At 46.4% G+C, this 21,079-nt stretch overlaps 1 protein-coding gene across 1 annotated transcript; it reads right to left on the bottom strand.

The window, feature by feature from the left end:
- Positions 1-14,273: 14,273 nt before the first annotated feature.
- LOC308329883 (uncharacterized protein) lies at positions 14,274-19,895 on the bottom strand (the record flags this gene model as incomplete). The annotated part of the gene is made up of 4 exons (XM_080784389.1): positions 14,274-14,672; positions 14,808-14,947; positions 15,396-15,791; positions 19,616-19,895. 4 exons carry the CDS (start codon positions 19,893-19,895, stop codon positions 14,343-14,345), a joined length of 1,146 nt encoding a protein of 381 aa, XP_080640515.1. The 3' UTR covers positions 14,274-14,342.
- Between the last annotated feature and the right edge of the window lie 1,184 nt (positions 19,896-21,079).

The following is a 21,079-nucleotide window of genomic DNA, read 5'->3' as shown; positions in this document are numbered from 1 at the left end:
AAGATAGTTCTCAAAAGGGAATCCTGAGATATTATCTAGAGTGCCAAACTTCCTGTATTCCTCAGCCAAATGAATAAGCTGATGTACATTGTACACAAGTTGATCTTTTCCATACAACTCCCCAAAGTGTTCAACAAAAGAAACCATCAACTTGTGTGCAAAGGCTAACATTTCCTCAGAAATACTAGGGGACAGCAACAAGTACATTCCAACAGAAAACAACATGAAGTTGTCATACAGCTCACTGGGGAGGGAATCCTTCAAAACCACAGGACCCCAATACAACATGAAGGATCTCAACTCAGTAGCTTTCCAGCGATCTAGTTCTGACAGCTCCCTTGGTTTACGATTAAATTCACAAGGCATGCAAGGACGTAGCTTTAGCAGTTTACATGAAATGGCTTCTACAGTTTAGGAAGGAACCCTTGTTGCCAAATTCTTCCCCTTTAACCATATATTAAGCAGTTTCCTTGTAACTCCGAGACAACAGAGATGCATGTAATCAGTTGGAAACATAGAAACCATCTTCACTAAACCTGTTAAAGGGCTTGTCCCATTGTGATGGCCCTCATCAACCATGTCTGAGAAACTAGAGTCTGTCCTAAGTCTGACTTTTGTTTCAGGATATGTCATTTTATTTCTCCATACACCCTCCTGAAAACACTTGTCACAACCCGAATAGCCATTAAATGCCTTGGTCTGCTTAATATAAGCTCTAGCTGGGGCATCACAAATGAAGGAAGAAATCTGTACATCAAATTGCTTGTCATTATAAATGATGCCATTAGACAGTACATTCTGAAGATCTTTGACAAACTGTTCTAGGTACTCCGAAACACTCTTTGGCTTGCTTAGACCACAAAAAATACCAACAACAAATGGACACTTTGTGTAGTCACATTTGAGACATCCAAGTATGGGCCAAAACTGCAGTTTAGAACTTTTGAATAAAGGTAAACCATCTATATTAAACTGTAAATTAAGAGTAGTCAGAGTTGCTGGTAAACGCAAACATGCCAACCGTGAAAGCACCCCTTTGACTAAACCAAAATGATAGTATTCTCCCCCTTCAATCTTAGTGGTAGGCACCTTTTTTTGTGTTCCAAGCAATGTTCTTCCATCTTTGGGAAGGGTGGGGTGAAATATCTTCAAAATGTACAGCAAAGAGGATAGTGCAACCAGAGAGACTGAATAGGATGTTGCCCAATATTTTAAACTTGTCATGAGGAAATCGTCATTATGCTCATCACTGTCAAAGACATGTCCAGGTTCAATTTCATCATCCCCAGCTATACTTTCAAAATGTGCATCTGGATCACCTGGTGAGTCAATATTTTCACTCTGATCACTGATAGTTAGTGGTCTGTTTAGTGGCAAGTCTGGTGTGGTTGGTAAATCTAGTGGCAAGTCTGATGTGGTCGGTAAATCTAGTGGCAAGTCTGACTTTGGTAAAACTAGCAGGCACTCAGAAGAGGCTGCGACAGGATCTGCTCTCTCTGAACGGTTTGATTGTGAATTAGCAGCAATAGTTAAATTATACTCAGTGAGGATTTCCTGCTCTGTTTCTCTCACTAATTTCTTGATTTTACGTCTTTTAGCCCAATAAGACATCTTAAGAGTGTTAAGGAGCTGTAGTCAGTGTACATAAATTGTGGCCATTTACTTTGCTGCAACAGGCTGAGGAGTCTTCTTCAATGCTGCTAGTCTTGAAACTGTTATGTGATTCTGTAAGAAGAAAAAAAGGGGGGGGGGTCCTGATTAATGTGCTGCATTCCAATGTGAAACAAGCTGAAACATTGCATAATTGTACATTTGGATCAACATCAAGCTTGTTCATTATTATAATTTAATAGTATTGTTAATTATAAAATACCAGCATAACCAAACGTCTAACTATAACACCAGGACGAATGCAGTCTGACTGAGACTTCTCTATAAAACACAACGTCATTCAATACAAAAGCACGCGATTGGTCTGTTCGTTTTGGCGCAACGCCGGTTATAAGAAGATAAAAACGTTTCAAAAGTTTCAAAACACATCGAAATATTAAATAATGTACTGGTTATAGGTCTGAGAACAGACACAGGAACCGTACGGTTCCACTTGTACACACTCCCGAGTTAAATTAATAAGTACACGCCAACAGATATTAATTTATCTTAATGTTACGGCCGGGCTACACCAGGCATTTCTCGCGCGTTTTGTGTAGCCCGGCCGTCACATATTCACCTATCAAGCTGCAGCATATGCACAAAACAATGCAGTTATGTCAGTGTCACTAAAGACTAAACACAGTTAATATAAAAGTAATATCGCCAAACTTACTGCAAAAGCGCTCAAAGTAGAATCCGGGGGACAGACGAAAGCCAGCCAGTAACCAGAGCGGAAACGGAGTGTGGTTGGAACATACCACTAGAGCTCGTTTAAGTAGGGGGGACACCGCTCCACTCCTTGTATAGTGACTTGTAGATGTTTTGTGACTGCACATTATGTACAAACCGCAAGTAAGAAGATTTACAGACAAGTAAGAAAATGTACAGAAAAATGTCATCAACATATGGTGCTTAATTCAGAACGTGAGATGCCCCTCGCCCAATGATAAAATGCTCTCACCCAGAGTTCAGAGAGGGGGGGTGGGGCTGGGCGGAGGGGCGGGTTTGGGGTGACAAACGGCATACGTTGATTCAACATTGCTTCGATATTGGCATTTCAATCATTAAAATTCGACCACAAAACAACATTGATTCAATGACATCTTTTCAACATTGGTTAATTGGCATCAATTGGATGATCGGTTGATGGTTGATCCACCATCAATCATCAACCTTAACCAAAAATCAACCATTTTGACCATAATTCAACATTGAATTAACATCTTTTGCTATTGAGAAGGATTTTCCATAGTACCATGGTAATTGAATACACTAAATTAGTCTAGACGGGCCTTGGAACACTGAACCATGCTGTGATCTGTGAGGACAACATTTGGCGGTTGTCACTTAGATCCTCTCCACACCTCCACCTCACAACCCCCGTCTCTTCCTGTCCATGATGGGAGAGCAAGTCCCCCCCTTCCCTTCTCACCTGTTCCGTCCCACCCCCCCCCCCCCCCCCCTCTTCCTGTGTCTGCTAGCAGATGGTCACGGGCTTGTGTTGACTTCTACGTCCTGCCCCTGGGTCCACCTTGTGGGAGCCTCTTCTCACCTGTCCTCCCCCCCCCCCCCCCTTCCTTTGTGTGTAAACAAATGGTCCTTCCCACTCTCTTTCTGCTCCACCTTGTGGGTGGGACTAAGACTGTATAAAACTGTACCTCTGTGATTTGTATATCATGCTTGCTTGGGAGTACCGGCCTGTGAGCCAGGAGCATCCGTGTATACTGGAGTGTACGTTAATAAAGAATGATCTACAAGGGAACTTTGTGCCTCACGCGTTTAGTGTCAGAAATCCTGCCACATCACTATCTGGGTGATCATTCATTGCAGGCAAAAATGAAAACATATGAGCACACAGGAAACCTACCTTCTCTCCAGGGAAAATGATTCTGTTCTTGCCAAGCATGGCCCTGAATCTATGCGTTAAGTACTCCTTGAAACAGCCCTTTATAACATAAAATAACATTATTATAAAAATGGTTGATGTTTAATAATACAAAGATTTCATAGAATATGGCTCCTTCATTGTGGTATCTTGTTAAATTTGTTAATATTGGAAAAATATGTATAAAACCAACAGAGACTTATCCACTTTCTTCTTCTTTTTGTTGTCAAATAAGCATTTATTAAGAACAGGTTATCAATGATTATATAATTGGTACAGTATACATGGTTTTCCTTTTATGAAAAACAAAAGAGACTTATCCACATTCAACCAGGTGTTTCTGTGTTAGGCATGTCATTATAGAACACATTTTCCAAAAATAGCAGTTCTACAAGCTTAGCATTGTGAGCTTGTAGATCAGTTAATATCACTATTTTTGTGTGAAGACTGTAGTAGTGATAGTACTGATATAGTACTGATAGTAGAAACACCATCTCTGCCCTACAGCGATGACTTCCTTCAATCATTGTACATGCCCCAGAGCTTCTTACTCAAAGTCTTACCTGCAGAAGGCATCTCCTGCCCTGATGACCAGAGCTGCTGGGTTTTCTTTGCATTTGACGCATATCTTGACAACACTGCAAAAAGACAGAATGTAAGCCATCAGGGAACCAGGGAGACTCACTCATGTGCGATTGTGCATTTTATTTTCAACATGCAAATCTGTTCTGTAACAAAATATTAAAATAAAAGATGCAATTGAAAAATGAAAGGACACCAACAAGCCCACCACCACATAGTCTGGGGGTTCTAATCCACTGTGGTGCATGTTCAGGAAAGGAGAGATACATAGAGATACAAAATATATTATAAGCAGGACTGTTGTGACAATTTCCTGTTAGATTATTATGGACACCCGAACTCTTATAGAAGGTAAAGAAGCTACCAATAAGTCAAGCAATCACTGTCCTTGGACCTTTTAATATAAGCCCAGTCCACAACTATGCAAGTTGCAGACCCGGGGTGCCTTTGGGGATAATTGTTACAACTAGTACAGTAGATGCACTGTGAATTGTGGTGGACTGGGCGTTAAGGGGAATGGAATATTTCACACATAATATACACAAAGTGTGTAATGGATTCGTAGGGACCTATAGAAGAAGGACATAAGACTACTGAAACAGCTATAGTGTGTGTCTCATGTGACAGTGACCAAGCATTATCCATGGCAAACTTATTTGCAGTTTTGGCTGCTTCTTTAATGTGTATTTTGTGTATTCCTGAAGCAAGGTGGAACAATAATCTGGAACAAGTGAACGCGTCAGGGTATTAAGAGAGCAAATGACAACAAAAAAATGACAACAATCTTCATCATCATAACATTGCCGTGGCTGTTAAACGAGGCCAATGCCACCTGACGAAACGTTGTCATCCTTATACCTAATACAATTCCTGTGGGAGCTACAAACAGTGTGCGGACTACTTCTCCTTCTCCTGTAGCCTACATATCCTTATGGAACCATGAGGGAGAGGGGGGAAAACACCACGAGAGTGACGAGTGATCAGTCAAACATGTGTTCTCTCCGCAGTAAATAAAACATCTGTCTGTATGCGATGATCTGACCATTATTATTTTGATTACACTGTCATGCTCGTTTGAGGACAGGTAGAGAGCAGAGCATAGTAAAGTTTGAGGTAACACACCAGTGAATCACTGATATCTGATAGGTTTGATGTATGTAATTTCCAGCAGAGCTACGCCCACGCGTCAACATCACCACGTGTTAAAAGACCTTCTACCACTGGTGAATAGTGAAGAAAAGTGGGGGGGGGAAGCAGAGCATGGTCTAAAGTGCAGCAGGTAGATATATTTAATTATGAGTGAATAAATAGATGTGCAGCAGAAGCTGTCCCTCAGTCTAGTCTGTTTAGCATGCATGTGATACTCAGAGTAATCTAGTAAGAGTGGCGACACGCTTTGATCTCGCCGTAAAGCCTGGGTGCCTATTCTATATAGTTCCAAACATTGCTCCTATGGCTGGAACTATCCCATTGAGATAGGACGAGCACTTCCGCATTCCATTGTTACACTTACAATGGGAGTCAACAGAGGGTCATTACTCTCCTACTAGATTACTCTGGTGATACCAGATTGCGCCTGCCTCATGTTCATATTCTTCCTATTACTTATGTAAGGATGGGGATGTCTCTTGTTGCTTTGTCTGTTCACAGTTCATTATGCATTATATACTGCATGTCATGCTGTTTACAAGTTTGTCCACCAGGGGATGGTCATGTAACACACTTCTAGGTTTAGCTCATGATCAGTTTAGCTGTCATGTTAGCACTAGCAGTAGTCTCTCAACAGACTGTTGACTGGCAAAGAGGGCGCTGTTTTTCCTTTATTGTTTGACGATGGGTTCTCAGATTGTGTTAGCAGAGACAGTGGTGACCCTGCTCATGTTTAACTTCTACATAAAATAGAACCAGAACCTACTGTACATTGTGGCGTCTCGCGGCGGGACCGTGCGCCACAGCGGCGGCGCCCCGGAGAGAGAGAGAGCGAGCGAGGCGGAGCAAAGCGCCGAGGGCTGGGCAACGTAATCGAAGGCAGGTACTTCCCAAATTACGTGAGCGAAACCTTTAGATGAGGAACACCTGCGCAGCCTCACAAACAAATATAAGAACTCCGTCTCGCTGCTCTCACGGACAGCTCTCTCCGGTGATGGTGGCGTGCGGTTCTAGCGGTAAGCGAGTCCACATTTCCTCACTAATATTGTACTGACATATTGCACCAGACTGACTGTGTGTTTCCTACCTCGTAGGCTATACTATGATGCTCTGATGTACGGATGCCGCTGGGCTCGGCTGGATACAAGGCGTGCAATCGCAGCGTGTGTTACCAAAGACTGTAACAGTAACCCCCCCCCCCCCACTGGGAAAAGGGATCCCAAAGTAAGGCTTATAATATATTGGCGGACTCGGGGAAGGACCCTACCCGCCCCCCTGTTTATGAGAAAGGCCTGAGATGAAAGACATTTGAGTTAATTCACATGGAACAGTCTTAGTTATGGTTTGCCCCTGCCCAGCTGCCTGATTGATGAAATATTGTTTTGCCTGTTTAAAAAACCTCTGTTTAAATAAACGGGTGCCATATTTGGGCTCAAACCCTGGTTCTGTTTCCCGCTGTTGGCTTCAATCCTCACATATGGTGGAGAATGTGGGTAGTTTGATTGAGCCAACACCGAGACACAAGCCTGATTATAATCATGGATCCTACACAGTCTTTAAACCTACTAATCCAAAGCCAAGCAGACTTACAAAATGCCGTACTAGAACTTGTGAGGAAAATCAGTGCAGATGCAGAAAGTGGCAGGTCCCCAGCAAACATATTAACTAAACTAGGCCCCGAGGATGATATCGAGGCCTATATCGAACTGTTTGAAAGAACGGCCACCCGGGAGAGGTGGGCCCTGGGGGAGTGGGCCTCCATCCTGGCACCTTTCCTAACCGGGGAGGCACAGAAAGCGTGCCAAGACCTCTCCAGTGCCGATGCAAGAGATTATGCCAAGTTGAAAGCCGCCATACTCACCCGCCACGGGTACAGCCTTCCAGCCCGAGCCCAGCGGTTCCACAACTGGACGTTCCACCACGGACAGCCACCCCGCCCCCAAGTCGCCGCTTTGACACGCCTAACACGCAACTGGCTCATGACACCAGGGGAGCCAGTGTGCGTGGACCGCATCGTCATCGACAAATGCATCAGAGCCCTTCAGCCAGAAGCTAGAAGGCACGCCGGGCAAGTGAGCCCACACTCGGTAGATGATCTCCTGGTCCTCCTGGAGAACCTGGAAGCCTGCAACGATATGATGAAAGGCTCCCGACAGGAACCTGTGAAGACCCGGGGCGATGAACGCCCTGGACGTGACCGCAAGCGGACACCGGAGGGACCCTCGTCATCCAACAGCCGTAGAGAGCCGGCGCATGAGAAACACAAGGGCCCTCCGCCCCGCCACTGCTATATATGTGGGAAAACCGACCACATTTCGTGGACCTGCCCAGAGAAGGACAGAGACGTAACAATGGCCAGTGCGGCCTCGGACACCAGTCGTCCCTGTCTGTATAGTCCTGCCGATGGCTTGCACAAGTCCAATGTGCCGGTCAAGGTGGAGGGGAGGGACACCAGCGCCCTCATTGATTCAGGCAGTGCCGTGACGCTGATTCGAACCCCCCTGGCGGGAAAAATACACACAGAGACGGTGCCCGTGACGTGTGTGCACGGCGATGTGAGACACTACCCCACCACAACCATCTTGGTCCAGACACCCCGTGGTGACGCGATGGTGACTGCCGGTGTCGTCCCCAACCTGCCGGTCCCCCTCCTCATCGGTGCCGATTGTGTCCTCTTTGACCGCTACTGGAACCCCCATACGACCTACAGAGCCCGAGAATCACGCCGCCGACGCCGCTCCGCCGGGCGACCCCGGCGACCGTACCCAGCGCTCCCCGCCTTCCGGGCCAGCTCCGCAGACCCAGGGAGTGACAGCTCGGGCTCTGACCCCCCTCAGAGAGAAGTGAGAGACGAGGAGGAAGGCAGCGGGTGGCCCGGCGAGGAGGAAGAACCGGGAGGCTCTGAAGAGTCCACGGCTGGCACCTTCGCCGACTTTCCACAGCCGGAGGGGGGACACCCGGAGAAGACGGGAGAATATGCAACTGCACAGTGGAAAGATCCAAACCTGGAGATGGCCCGACAGCAGGTGGCGATGATAGACGGAAAAGAGCACGGGGTGAGTGACCATACTTGCCCTTATTTCTCTGTCAAAAATGGCTTGTTGTACAGAGTGGTAAAAGATAAGGGGGGGGATAAGGTCGAGCAGTTACTTGTCCCCAAAGAATATGTGTCTCGGGTACTGTATTTGGCCCATACCCATCAGTTAGGGGCACACCTGGGTGTCCAGAAGACCTATGATAGGATATTAATGCGCTTTTATTGGCCTGGGGTGAAGCGAGCTGTTGAGGATTTTTGCAAGGGCTGCCCTGAGTGTCAAAAAACAGCCCCCCGGCCCTCACACAGAAACCCGCTTGTTCCAATGCCGATAATTGACATTCCGTTCGCCCGGTTGGGAATGGATATCGTAGGCCCTCTGCCGAAGTCTGCCCGAGGTCACAAATACATTCTAGTGATTTTAGACTACGCCACACGTTACCCTGAAGCCATTCCGCTCCGTGCAGCCACTGCCAAGGCTGTTGCGCACGAGCTGATAATGTTGTTTAGCCGGGTTGGCATAGCAACGGAAATTTTGACTGATCAGGGAAGCTGCTTCATGTCTAAACTATTAAAACAACTCTACGAATGGTTGAAGGTGAGGTCCATCCGAACGTCCGTATATCACCCACAGACGGACGGCCTAGTAGAACGTTTTAATAAAACACTGAAACAAATGTTAAAGAAAGTGGCGGAGACAGATGGGAAGGATTGGGACCGCTTAATCCCATATGTGCTATTTTCTATCAGGGAAGTCCCACAGGCCTCTACCGGTTTCTCTCCTTTTGAACTAGTATACGGCCGCAGCCCCAGAGGCCTCCTGGACCTGGCGAAGGAGACCTGGGAGAGCCAGCCGGCCCCACAGCGGAGTGTGGTGGACCATATACAACACCTACAGGAGAGAGCCCGGAAAATCTGGCCATTAGTAAGGGAGCACATGCAAAAAGCCCAACAAGGCCAAGCCCGCATATACAACCGGGGGGCAGTCGTTCGAGAGTTCCACCCAGGTGAAAAGGTACTAGTCCTAGTCCCCACGTCCGAATGCAAATTCTTGGCCAAGTGGCAAGGGCCTGTTGAAATAGTAGAAAGAAGGGGGCCCGTTGTCTATAAAGTCAGACAACCGGGGAAACGTAAATCTCATCAATTGTACCACGTGAACATTCTGAAAAAATGGCAACCCCAAGTACCGCTCCCCGCAGTAGCGCTGCTGGCCGAGGTCACGCCTCCTTCGGTCCCGCCCGTTCCTGTGGGCGAGGACCTGACCCCCAACCAGTGTCAGGATGTAAAAGAATTATTACTCCGCAATAAGGACCGGTTCTCAGACCTACCCGGGCGCACACACATGATTAACCATGACATAGATACTCCCCCAGGAAAAGTGGTCCGACAGCGTCCCTACCGGATACCCGAGGCCAGACGCATAGCCATCCGGGAGGAAGTCCAAAAGATGCTGGACCTCGATGTGATCGAGGAATCACATAGTCCCTGGGCCAGCCCCATAGTGATCGTCCCGAAGCCAGACGGTACGTTACGCTTTTGCAATGATTTCAGAAAATTGAATGAAATATCACTATTTGATGCGTATCCTATGGCCCGAGTCGATGAACTGATAGAACGGCTGGGACCCGCACGGTACATCAGTACTTTGGACCTGACCAAAGGTTACTGGCAGGTGCCTTTGACCGAGCGGGCCAAACAGAAAACTGCCTTTGCCACCCCTGATGGTCTGTTTCATTACAAGGTCCTGCCGTTCGGGGTGCACGGTGCACCGGCCACCTTTCAGCGTTTAATGGACCGGGTCCTCCGGCCGCATCGGGCCTATAGCACGGCATACCTGGATGACATTGCCATTTTCAGCTTGACCTGGGACCAGCACCTGACCCACATCGAGGCCGTGCTGGGTGCCCTCCGCGAGGCCAACCTGACCGCCAACGCGAAAAAGTGCTGCATTGGTCTGACTGAAACAGACTACCTGGGTTTCACTATCGGGCGCGGATGCGTGAAACCACAGACCAAAAAGGTAGAGAAAATACGTGGCTGGCCGAGACCGGTCACAAAGAAGCAGGTAAAATCCTTTTTAGGATTAATGTCTTATTACCAAAAATTTATAAAGGGGTATTCGATGGTGGCGGCATCGCTATACGACCTGACGGCACAGAAGCAGCCACAGCAGGTGAAATGGACGGAGGAGACGGAAGCTGCTTTTCAAAGTTTGAAACAAGCATTATGTCAAGAGCCTGTCTTAATATCACCTGATTTTGACAAACCGTTCATTTTACACACAGATGCTTCAGGAACCGGAGTTGGCGCTGTACTCGCGCAGGTGATAGAGGGAGAGGAGCACCCCATCACCTACATCAGCCGAAAACTCCTGAAACACGAACGAAATTATGCCACAGTGGAAAAGGAGTGTCTGGCCATAAAGTGGGCGTATCCTATGGCCCGAGTCGATGAACTGATAGAACGGCTGGGACCCGCACGGTACATCAGTACTTTGGACCTGACCAAAGGTTACTGGCAGGTGCCTTTGACCGAGCGGGCCAAACAGAAAACTGCCTTTGCCACCCCTGATGGTCTGTTTCATTACAAGGTCCTGCCGTTCGGGGTGCACGGTGCACCGGCCACCTTTCAGCGTTTAATGGACCGGGTCCTCCGGCCGCATCGGGCCTATAGCACGGCATACCTGGATGACATTGCCATTTTCAGCTTGACCTGGGACCAGCACCTGACCCACATCGAGGCCGTGCTGGGTGCCCTCCGCGAGGCCAACCTGACCGCCAACGCGAAAAAGTGCTGCATTGGTCTGACTGAAACAGACTACCTGGGTTTCACTATCGGGCTGTACGTGGCTGGCCGAGACCGGTCACAAAGAAGCAGGTAAAATCCTTTTTAGGATTAATGTCTTATTACCAAAAATTTATAAAGGGGTATTCGATGGTGGCGGCATCGCTATACGACCTGACGGCACAGAAGCAGCCACAGCAGGTGAAATGGACGGAGGAGACGGAAGCTGCTTTTCAAAGTTTGAAACAAGCATTATGTCAAGAGCCTGTCTTAATATCACCTGATTTTGACAAACCGTTCATTTTACACACAGATGCTTCAGGAACCGGAGTTGGCGCTGTACTCGCGCAGGTGATAGAGGGAGAGGAGCACCCCATCACCTACATCAGCCGAAAACTCCTGAAACACGAACGAAATTATGCCACAGTGGAAAAGGAGTGTCTGGCCATAAAGTGGGCCGTACCCTACCTTCGCTATTACCTGTGGGGGAGGAGGTTCACATTGATAACAGACCATGCCCCCTTGAAATGGATGGCCACCAACAAAGATAAGAATAGCCGTGTCACCAGGTGGTTCCTGGAGCTCCAGGACTACCACTTCAAGGTCGAACACAGACCGGGGAAACTGATGGCCCACGCAGACGCCCTGTCGAGGATGTATGAGGATGAGATGTCTGATGTCTCCCGGCCCACCGGTAGACATAGGGGGGGGATATGTGGCGTCTCGCGGCGGGACCGTGCGCCACAGCGGCGGCGCCCCGGAGAGAGAGAGAGCGAGCGAGGCGGAGCAAAGCGCCGAGGGCTGGGCAACGTAATCGAAGGCAGGTACTTCCCAAATTACGTGAGCGAAACCTTTAGATGAGGAACACCTGCGCAGCCTCACAAACAAATATAAGAACTCCGTCTCGCTGCTCTCACGGACAGCTCTCTCCGGTGATGGTGGCGTGCGGTTCTAGCGGTAAGCGAGTCCACATTTCCTCACTAATATTGTACTGACATATTGCACCAGACTGACTGTGTGTTTCCTACCTCGTAGGCTATACTATGATGCTCTGATGTACGGATGCCGCTGGGCTCGGCTGGATACAAGGCGTGCAATCGCAGCGTGTGTTACCAAAGACTGTAACAGTACCCCCCCCCCCCCCACTGGGAAAAGGGATCCCAAAGTAAGGCTTATAATATATTGGCGGACTCGGGGAAGGACCCTACCCGCCCCCCTGTTTATGAGAAAGGCCTGAGATGAAAGACATTTGAGTTAATTCACATGGAACAGTCTTAGTTATGGTTTGCCCCTGCCCAGCTGCCTGATTGATGAAATATTGTTTTGCCTGTTTAAAAAACCTCTGTTTAAATAAACGGGTGCCATATTTGGGCTCAAACCCTGGTTCTGTTTCCCGCTGTTGGCTTCAATCCTCACAACATGCCAACGCATGCATAGGCTACTAACATTATAACATAGACACAAATAGCCCTGTCTATAGTCCAGAAGACTATATCTCATTTGGCCAGGGGGACTGAGAACGAAATGTATTTATTATCAGATAGAATGAACACATGTTTTGCATATATTTTCCAGTGGCCCCGGCCTCAGTGCCAGGGACCCCCCTGAAGATGATGGAGAAGTATTATGATTATTTATGATTCTTCGTTGTTATTTGCTCTGGTGTAACGTGTGCGCTATTGTGATGTCTTCACTCTGCATTCATTGTTTCCGTGTTGCTTTGAATGAAAATGTGTTTGACGAGGCTCTTTCATGGCCAAATCCCTCTTGAAAAGGGTTAGTTTTTTTGCCAATAAAGTATTTAATCTATGTTAAAATGTCAGTTTAGTTACCATAGCAGCTTGTCTTCTGCTGCTGCTGTTGGATGCGTTTGTGTTCATGGTAACCGATGGGAGCTTCCTCTACTACACACAACACATTGTGGAGAGAACATTCTTCATTTTCAGGACTTTTGTCTTTATTTCAAAAGGCACAAAGAAAAAAACATTACATTATCTCATCAATTCAACTGTTTAAAACTGTATGAATAGTTATAGTTAAGTGACAGCCGTCGACTTTACAGTAATGAAGGTGCATTCAGTTCCAATGCGCTTTGAATGGGTTTCATGCCTTCATAATGGACTATATGTACAGTATACCAACTTCAATGAGGTGTTCATCCAACAATAGAGATAAGTAACACAAAGAAAAGGATACAATACAAAGTAAAGTTGCTTAACTGTGATTTAAAAAAAATATTTCAATCTTTAAATCTTAAAAAAAAGAACAAAAACATGGTAATATATCACATACATCATTTTTTTTGGAACAATAACCTCCTATTTACACTATGGCTTACTGCTCATAACAAACACTGTTCTGTAAAAAAAATATATAAACAAAACACAAAGCAAAAAATGGAGGGATTACACATTAGCTTGAATGACAAAGCAAGATTATTCATATTAATACCCTAATCGCATAAAATATGTAAAAGTAACAATTGTATAGCAACCACTGACTATAGCCCTTCATCAAGTTGACTATTTTAATTATCCTACACGACTATTTACGTGTTGCTGTTGCCTGCTTGGGATATTAATTCTCGGGGCATGGTTCCATAGAGGAACCACAGAGAGCATCCTGACTGGATAGGCGACGGTTGAGCCTGACGTTTGGGACGGCTAATATTTGTAGTATTATACAGCGCCAGCATGGATGACTGACCGTGACACTACATACATTGATTTAACCATGCCCCCATAACAAGCTAAATAAAAACGCAACAAGGCTTCCGTTTCAAAATCACATCTTCTGTCTGTCCTCGTTTAGCTATGGTCTGTGTGGACTGGGAGGAAATATTTCTATTTACAACCACAAACACCAGGTAAAGTACAGTACTTGTTCTTCTGTCTGTCTGTTCCTGTCAATCGTTTTTTTCTTTATTTATTATTTATTTTTTTGCCCCTTTTTATCCCCAATTTCTATTTACAACCACAAACATCAGGTCAAGTACAGTACTTCTGTCTGTCTGTTCCTGTCAATCTTGTTTTCTTTTATTTTTTCCCCCTTTTTTTGCCCCCCCACACACATTTCTGTACATTGTCACAAGCTCACCTGGAGATCATACCGGGAGGATGTAGAGCCTTCATCTTACTACTACTTAGGATTATGTGCAGTGACTATATATAGCCAGATGAGGTGGATTCGAACCCCCCTAGACTCCGCAATGGTGGGCACAGCTACTTTACTGTGCCACCCGAGCGTCTCAAGTGTCTATGGGGCCTGGACTCCTGTCTCAGCACTGGGTCCAGCTTCAACAACTCCTTGTTGATCTATCTCTTCATACTGGTGGTATTCTGTCTCCTCACTGGGTCCAGCAGCTTCAACAACTACTTGTTGATCTATCTCTTCATAGTCTGAGTCGTCTGCCTCTTCAATGGAGCCAGATTCAACAACTACTTGTTCATCTATCACTTCATACTCGATGCCAGCTTCAGAATCAGAACCAACAACATTATAATACTCGATATCAATGTTCTCATTTCCGACATTATAATGAACCGTCGCAGTGTCCCACACTCCTGCATTATGTCTTCTGCTGGCCTGGAGAAACACAGAAACACCCAACGTTAAGTCACTGAATCACATCTGGCTGAAAACCCTCCTATCTCTCTCCTAACTCTGGTTTAACTGTCATTTATACACATTCCAGTCTTGTGTTGTGTAAAGATGTATTACCTGCCAGAGACAATAGAGGGCATGGATGGGTACCAGCAGCACCAACAGCAGCACCAACAGCAGCACCACCACAGTGACTGTAACTCTGCTGCTGTCGTCCTCAGGTGTCAGAGGGACTGTAGGAGGGACTGTAGGAGGGACTGTGAAAAATAAAACATCATCAAATCATGTAAGAACATTTGATAAACTTTCATGTTTGATTGAATCATGCCTGACGGAGATTCATATTGTGAGTTTAACCCATTTAGACCTGAGGCCGATTCTAAATCAGATTTCTGAAAAACCTGTGTTTCTATGTCAGTGGTGCTCAGCCTTTTTCATGTCAAGGACCCCCCTCCCCCTGCCACCAGAAGCAAAGATTTGAGTTAAAAACATTCACTCTGAAAGAATATATATTCAAAGAATTGAGCCACATTTTCAAGATTCATCAAAAATAGCAGACCTGCAAGCTCGTAGCGTGGCACTCGGTGACGCGCTACAAGCTTGTAGGCCTGCTATTTTTCAACAGCTAAAGTATAACATTAACGCTTAAAACACCAAAAGGGGTTCCCGCCCAGAATGGTTTAAAGGTAATTTCATTCAGGTTACCTGTGACGGTGAGAGAGAGGATGTCGCTCTCAGAGGAGACATTGTAAGAAAACACGTTGGTGTGATTTATAACAACGTCGACGTGATAAGCACAGCTGTAATTCCCTTGGTGGCCGGGGCCTGCTTCGAAGAACAGGAAGTTGGCAGAGTGATTGACAGCTGGCTGGGTGTGGCTGTGTGTGCTGTTGGCTCCAGTGAAGGTGAGGTGGAAGGAGCCGTCTGGGTACTGTGGCAGGATGGAGCAGCTGATGCTGAAGTTGGAACCTTCCAACACCTGCTGCCCCTGCTGCTGGCCCTCAGAAACCCCGTTTAGAGACACCTGATGCCCCTGCAGCTGGCCCTCAGAAACCCCGTTTAGAGTGGGGAAGATGCTGATGTTTGGCTTAAACAGAAGATCTGTAACAAGACACGAGTGATTGAATTATAGTACAGCAGATATTTACATTTACAGTATAGAGTAGCCAATGAGATGGAACCAAGATTAGAGATCCAACATATTGTATGGCTTTTGCTGAAATTAGACGATGCAAAAAAGTTATTTTAAATTCATTCAGAAAAAGAAACATCCTGTTTCTATGCTGTAGATAGGTATAGGTTAAGTGAGTAGGCAAGTAGACGGACGTCACTGTTTGTGTTACCTGAACATATCACCTCCAATGTGACAGTGGAATTCTCAGACAGTGTCATTACACACTCCCTCAGTGAAGCCTCGGTTCCAACACAGTCAGCTGTGATCCACCACACAGGTTGAACCGTTGAAGCAGGACTCCTTTGTGTTGAAACGTCAGAGCCACAGTCCATCTGCCTACACACGACAGAGGATGACTTCAGGTTCCAGTCGGACTGACCATCCACGGCTCTCCAGTCTCCCTGGTGTTGCATCTCCAGTACACCACTACAGTTACTGCTTCCTCCCACCAGCCTGACGTCATCAGGCTCTGTACAGAGACAAGACCGTTACAAACCATTTAGAGCAGACATGCCTTGTGAGCCGAAAGTGTTCAGTTCTCCCACTCCATGTTAATGGATGGTGGTGTTCTGTTGGGACGCATACTTTGTTTAGACTGTAGTCCGTGAAATAGTGGATTAATTCAATATGATTAATCAGCAATGATATTCTAAAATCATAATAAAATGACTCGGGAATATTCAAGCTATTTCAGCGCATCACATCAAAAACGTCTCGTCTGTAAGACGTGAGTTGTTGGACCGCTTGAATAAATGAATAAGCGACATACAGATATACAGTAAACCATGAATCAAATAAACTGCTCCAACAAAATAGATTGTACTATCAAAAGGAGTGTTTATTAATATCGATTACTGGTTACAATGACATAAAAACCACATAGCAATGAGCGAACACGTCATGAGATTATTTCCATTTGGCATGAGCCACAAGGAAACAATTAAATGCGTATTGTTTTATTGCGTTAGTCAGGCCGGAATGCGATTTGCTGTTGATATAGCCTGCACAGAAGATGTGTCAGTATTCAAGGGCAAACGCATTATCTGGTCCCGTCTGATCGAACGCAATACACAACTGGAATAGGTTCGCTTTTAAAACATGTTGCATGAATGAAAGAAGGCTACAGTATACGCAGCACAAGAATGGAAAAGAGGGTAGGAGGAGGAGAGTAACGCCTCGCAAAGAGAGAGAGAGGGCGTGTAGGCTTGGTGGTGCAGGCTGCAAGGCCTCAGTGTATCATCATAGTCTAATAAAAGAGAGCTCTTCTTTACAACTAGACTACACTATACACCTAAGATTCCTATTAAACCAAATGTCGTTTAGAGGCTGGATGTTCAATCAGTCCGACCCACCTGATTGTAAATCAGCCTTTCCACGGAGGTCCTCAAGCGTTCTGCATTGCCAGGAAAAGTTCACTTGGTCCAGATGCAGTGCGCGAGAATTTACTTTTCTTCTTAAGTTAAAGTATAACAAGTCATCACTGTCTCAGAGTAAAACTCGCATTAAACTGGTATATTAACAAGGACTGCTCTTAAAGTCCTATAATCGCCGTTTAGACTAGGCGGTTGTCCTCAGGCCGGCTGCCTGTCTGTTGTCCTGCGCGTAGGCCAGCTGGGTGCTGCCTGCCGGTTGGAGTGGCCTCTCCGGAGAGCTACTGCGTAAAAGCGCAATCGACTGCATGTACTCGGGCCAGCCGTGCGTTGATTCGATCTGCTCGCAGAGCTTCGCTAGAAAAGAGCCATCCAAGTAAAAGCTTAGCCAGCCGGTGATGTGGCGACCTGCTCCTTAGAGCTATCGCCGTTCAAGAGCATCGTGTCTTAGTTGACACAACAATATATTGAAAAAGGGGTCTGACTATTTTCTTGTCTTTCTCAAAACTGGTTTAAACCGGTTCTTAAGCTACTAACTTAAAGAACACAGTCAACAGTTCTTCATTAACAGTTTTACCACACGGGGAAAACATCCTGTGGTCATTATTCATTCTTATCTCCGTTGACCATCTCGCCTTACACTTTTACACTCCTCTGAGTGCTAACACAGATGCGCGCGTCGCGCACACACACACACGCACATACACACACACACAATGCACACAAATGTCCACACTCAGCGTGCATGTCTGTTGGTGTTCGCGCTAGTTGCATGTGCCATGTGGCAGAGGGTCTCCCTGTTAGGGTCAGCATTTGGTCAAAAAGTCAACCTTGTGGTCACTTCAGATAGCGTGACAAATTGTCCGGTCTGGGTTTTGTCATAAACCTGTACTCAGCAGTGTTAACAGGAAAAACGGGTCTTTGGTGCTATGTCATCCTTTCATTGTTCAGCACAAATTGTGCCTTGTCAATTAACACCCCCCTCCTCACGCTACAAGACATAGCATTGGTTAAGGTTGGTGAGGGGTGCGTTAAGACGACCGGATTAAAGTTGGTGAGGGGGGCGTTAAGGGTTGGGAGAGGGTTAAGGTTAGGTTTAGGTGTGCTGCACCAGCTCAGTGGCCTTGTGGTTAGAGTGTCCGCCCTGAAACTGGGAGGTCGGGGTTCAATCCCTGGCCGGGTCATACTAAAGACTGTAAAAATGGGACCCAATGCCTCCCTGCTTGACACTCAGCATCAAGGGTTGGATTAGAGGGTAAGTCCCTGCGACATACTAGCGTCATGTCCAGGGGGTGTACATCAAGCTGCCTCACGCTACAGAAACAGGAGTTAAGCTCCTGCCCTATGGGCCTCATGGCTCGGCAAGGCTACTTACTAGGTGTGCTGCCCCGTGGGAGGTTAGGGTGAGAGGGTGAGGGTTTGAGATATCCGACCAATGGTATGTCTAACCAAAAGCATGCACCCGTTCTGTTAACAGATGGTGGGGATCTATTCAGATTTCAGATTTTTATTGAAGGGACAGCCTCTTGAGATGCAGCATCTCATTTTCAAGAGGGACCCATAAAACCAAATACAGAAAAGCATACTTTCCTAACACTGTCTAACACTAACACATGGTGAGCTGTCACTCCCAAGACGGCAAACGGGTGACTTCTTGTAACGGAAATGACCAAACGTCAAACTCAAAACTCAAAGTTTGAGCACGGAATATCACACCCGTTACGCCATGCTCAGCCAATCACAGCGCATAATGGGAATAACGGCACAGCTTCCAGCCAACCACATCGCCAATGTCGGCGCCATACATGGTTAATTTTGCTGCAATTCCGTCCTCAAATTTTGGCGGCATAGATGGTAATTTTCCCTCCTCATATTTTGAGGACATTACTAAAATGATTAGATTATACCTGAGCAGGTGAGTCCAACAGTCTTGTCAGGTGAGCAGGTGGTGTTTCTAGTTGAGTCTGAGGTTCTACAGTCCAGGAGAACAGACTCGTTGCCTTCACACTGGAACTCTTTGGTCCACATCGAAGCATTCAGGCCTCCATAGAGCGCCCCCTGGAGGACTGAAGGAGCCCCGCAGCCAAGATCCCTACAGACCACCTCTGCATCCTGCTGGTCAAAGTCATCTTCACACACTGAGACCCACGACTGGTTAGACTGCACCTCCACTCTGCCTGAACACACACTTGTCCCGTTCACCAACCTCACAGAATCTGGAGAGAGAGAGAGAGAGAGAGAGAGAGAGAGAGGGGGGGAGGAGGGAGGAGGGAGAGAAGGGGGGTGTCAATGTACATGTATCTTATTAAACACGCATGTGCATGCACGCACACACGCAGAGTTGTGGAGGTGAAGTGGAGGTCACTGTTTATGTGTTTTACCCGAACAGAACACCTCCAGTCTCTCAGTGGAATGACGAGACTCCTTTGTTCCACACTCCCTCAGTGAAGATTGAGATCCAACACATGGAATCTTCCACACAGGTTCAACGGTTGCATCAGACCTCCTTTGTGTTGAAACAGCAGAGCCGCAGTTCAGCTGTCCACACACTACAGATGATGACTTCAGGTTCCAGTCATAAATAGAACCCGCTGGTCTCCACTCTTCCTGGTGTTTCACCTTCAGGATACCAGAACAGTTACTGGTTCCTCCCTCCAACATGACGTCACCAGGCTCTGTACAGTGGCAAAAAAGAAAATAAACTACTATTACTTTCATTGTTAAATAGGAATGCGAATTACAAGTATAGTTGGTATTTTACTGTTTTATCTCAGGCTAGCAATGTCATTTTCATGTTTTAAACTAGAAATATGTGCTCCTCTGAGCACAGGACAATATAGTAGAGGTCAATCTTATCCAATCAGGATGACATGTAAAATATTGGACAAGTCTCCCTTGATGACATTACTATAGAGGTAATCAGGGCCGCTGCTGGCCATTTGGGTGCCATAAGCATAACATATTTGTGGTGCCTTGTGCTTTGTGGTGCGGTGCTGGATTACTTCTTCAATTCGACCAATTCCACAATTCAATTGGACTACGGTGGCAGCAGGAAGTACAAGGTAATAGCCTAAATAGCTCCAGTTTTTCCACCTTGGTGATTCACAACCATATGCTTATATTAGATGTGATTTCTCATCCCATCAGAATCAAAGTAATCACAGACATGACAGTGTCTGCAGCTAGAGTATACATTCCACTCACTGCACAGGGAAGTGAATGATGCCAGGCTGCAGGTGACCACAAACCAGTCACATTATGTGAAATGTTCTTTTCTAGTTATGATTATTATTACCTGAGCAGGCGAGTCCAACAGTCTTGTCTGGTGAGCAGGTGGTGTTTCTAGTTGAGTCTGAGGTTCTACAGTCCAGGAGAGCAGATTCGTTGCCTTCACACTGGAACTATTTGGTCCACATCGAAGCGTTCACCTCTCCATAGAGCGCCCCCTGGAGGACTGAAGGAGCCCCGCAGCCAAGATCCCTACAGACCACCTCTGCATCCTGCTGGTCAAAGTCATCTTCACACACTGAGACCCACGACTGGTTAGATTTCACCTCCACTCTGCCTGAACACACACTGGTCCCATTCACCAACCTCACAGACTCTGGAGAGAGAGAGAGAGAGAGAGAGAGAGAGAGAGAGAGAGAGAGAGAGAGAGAGAGAGAGAGAGAGAGAGAGAGAGAGAGAGAGATCATTTTAATCATAGAACATTACACTTTTCCAGGACTGCTCCACTCATCTCTGAAATGCCATTTTTTTAAGAGTGGGGATCTTAGTTGAGATCATTCAAGAATACATTTTCCAACATCACTGCGCACAAATAAGGAGTTGTCTAAATGTAATAA

This window comes from Protomyctophum bolini, assembly GCF_963924005.1.
Source record: "Protomyctophum bolini genome assembly, chromosome: 15".
Taxonomy (NCBI): Eukaryota; Metazoa; Chordata; class Actinopteri; order Myctophiformes; family Myctophidae; genus Protomyctophum; species Protomyctophum bolini.
This window is presented reverse-complemented; position numbering and strand designations above follow the sequence as displayed.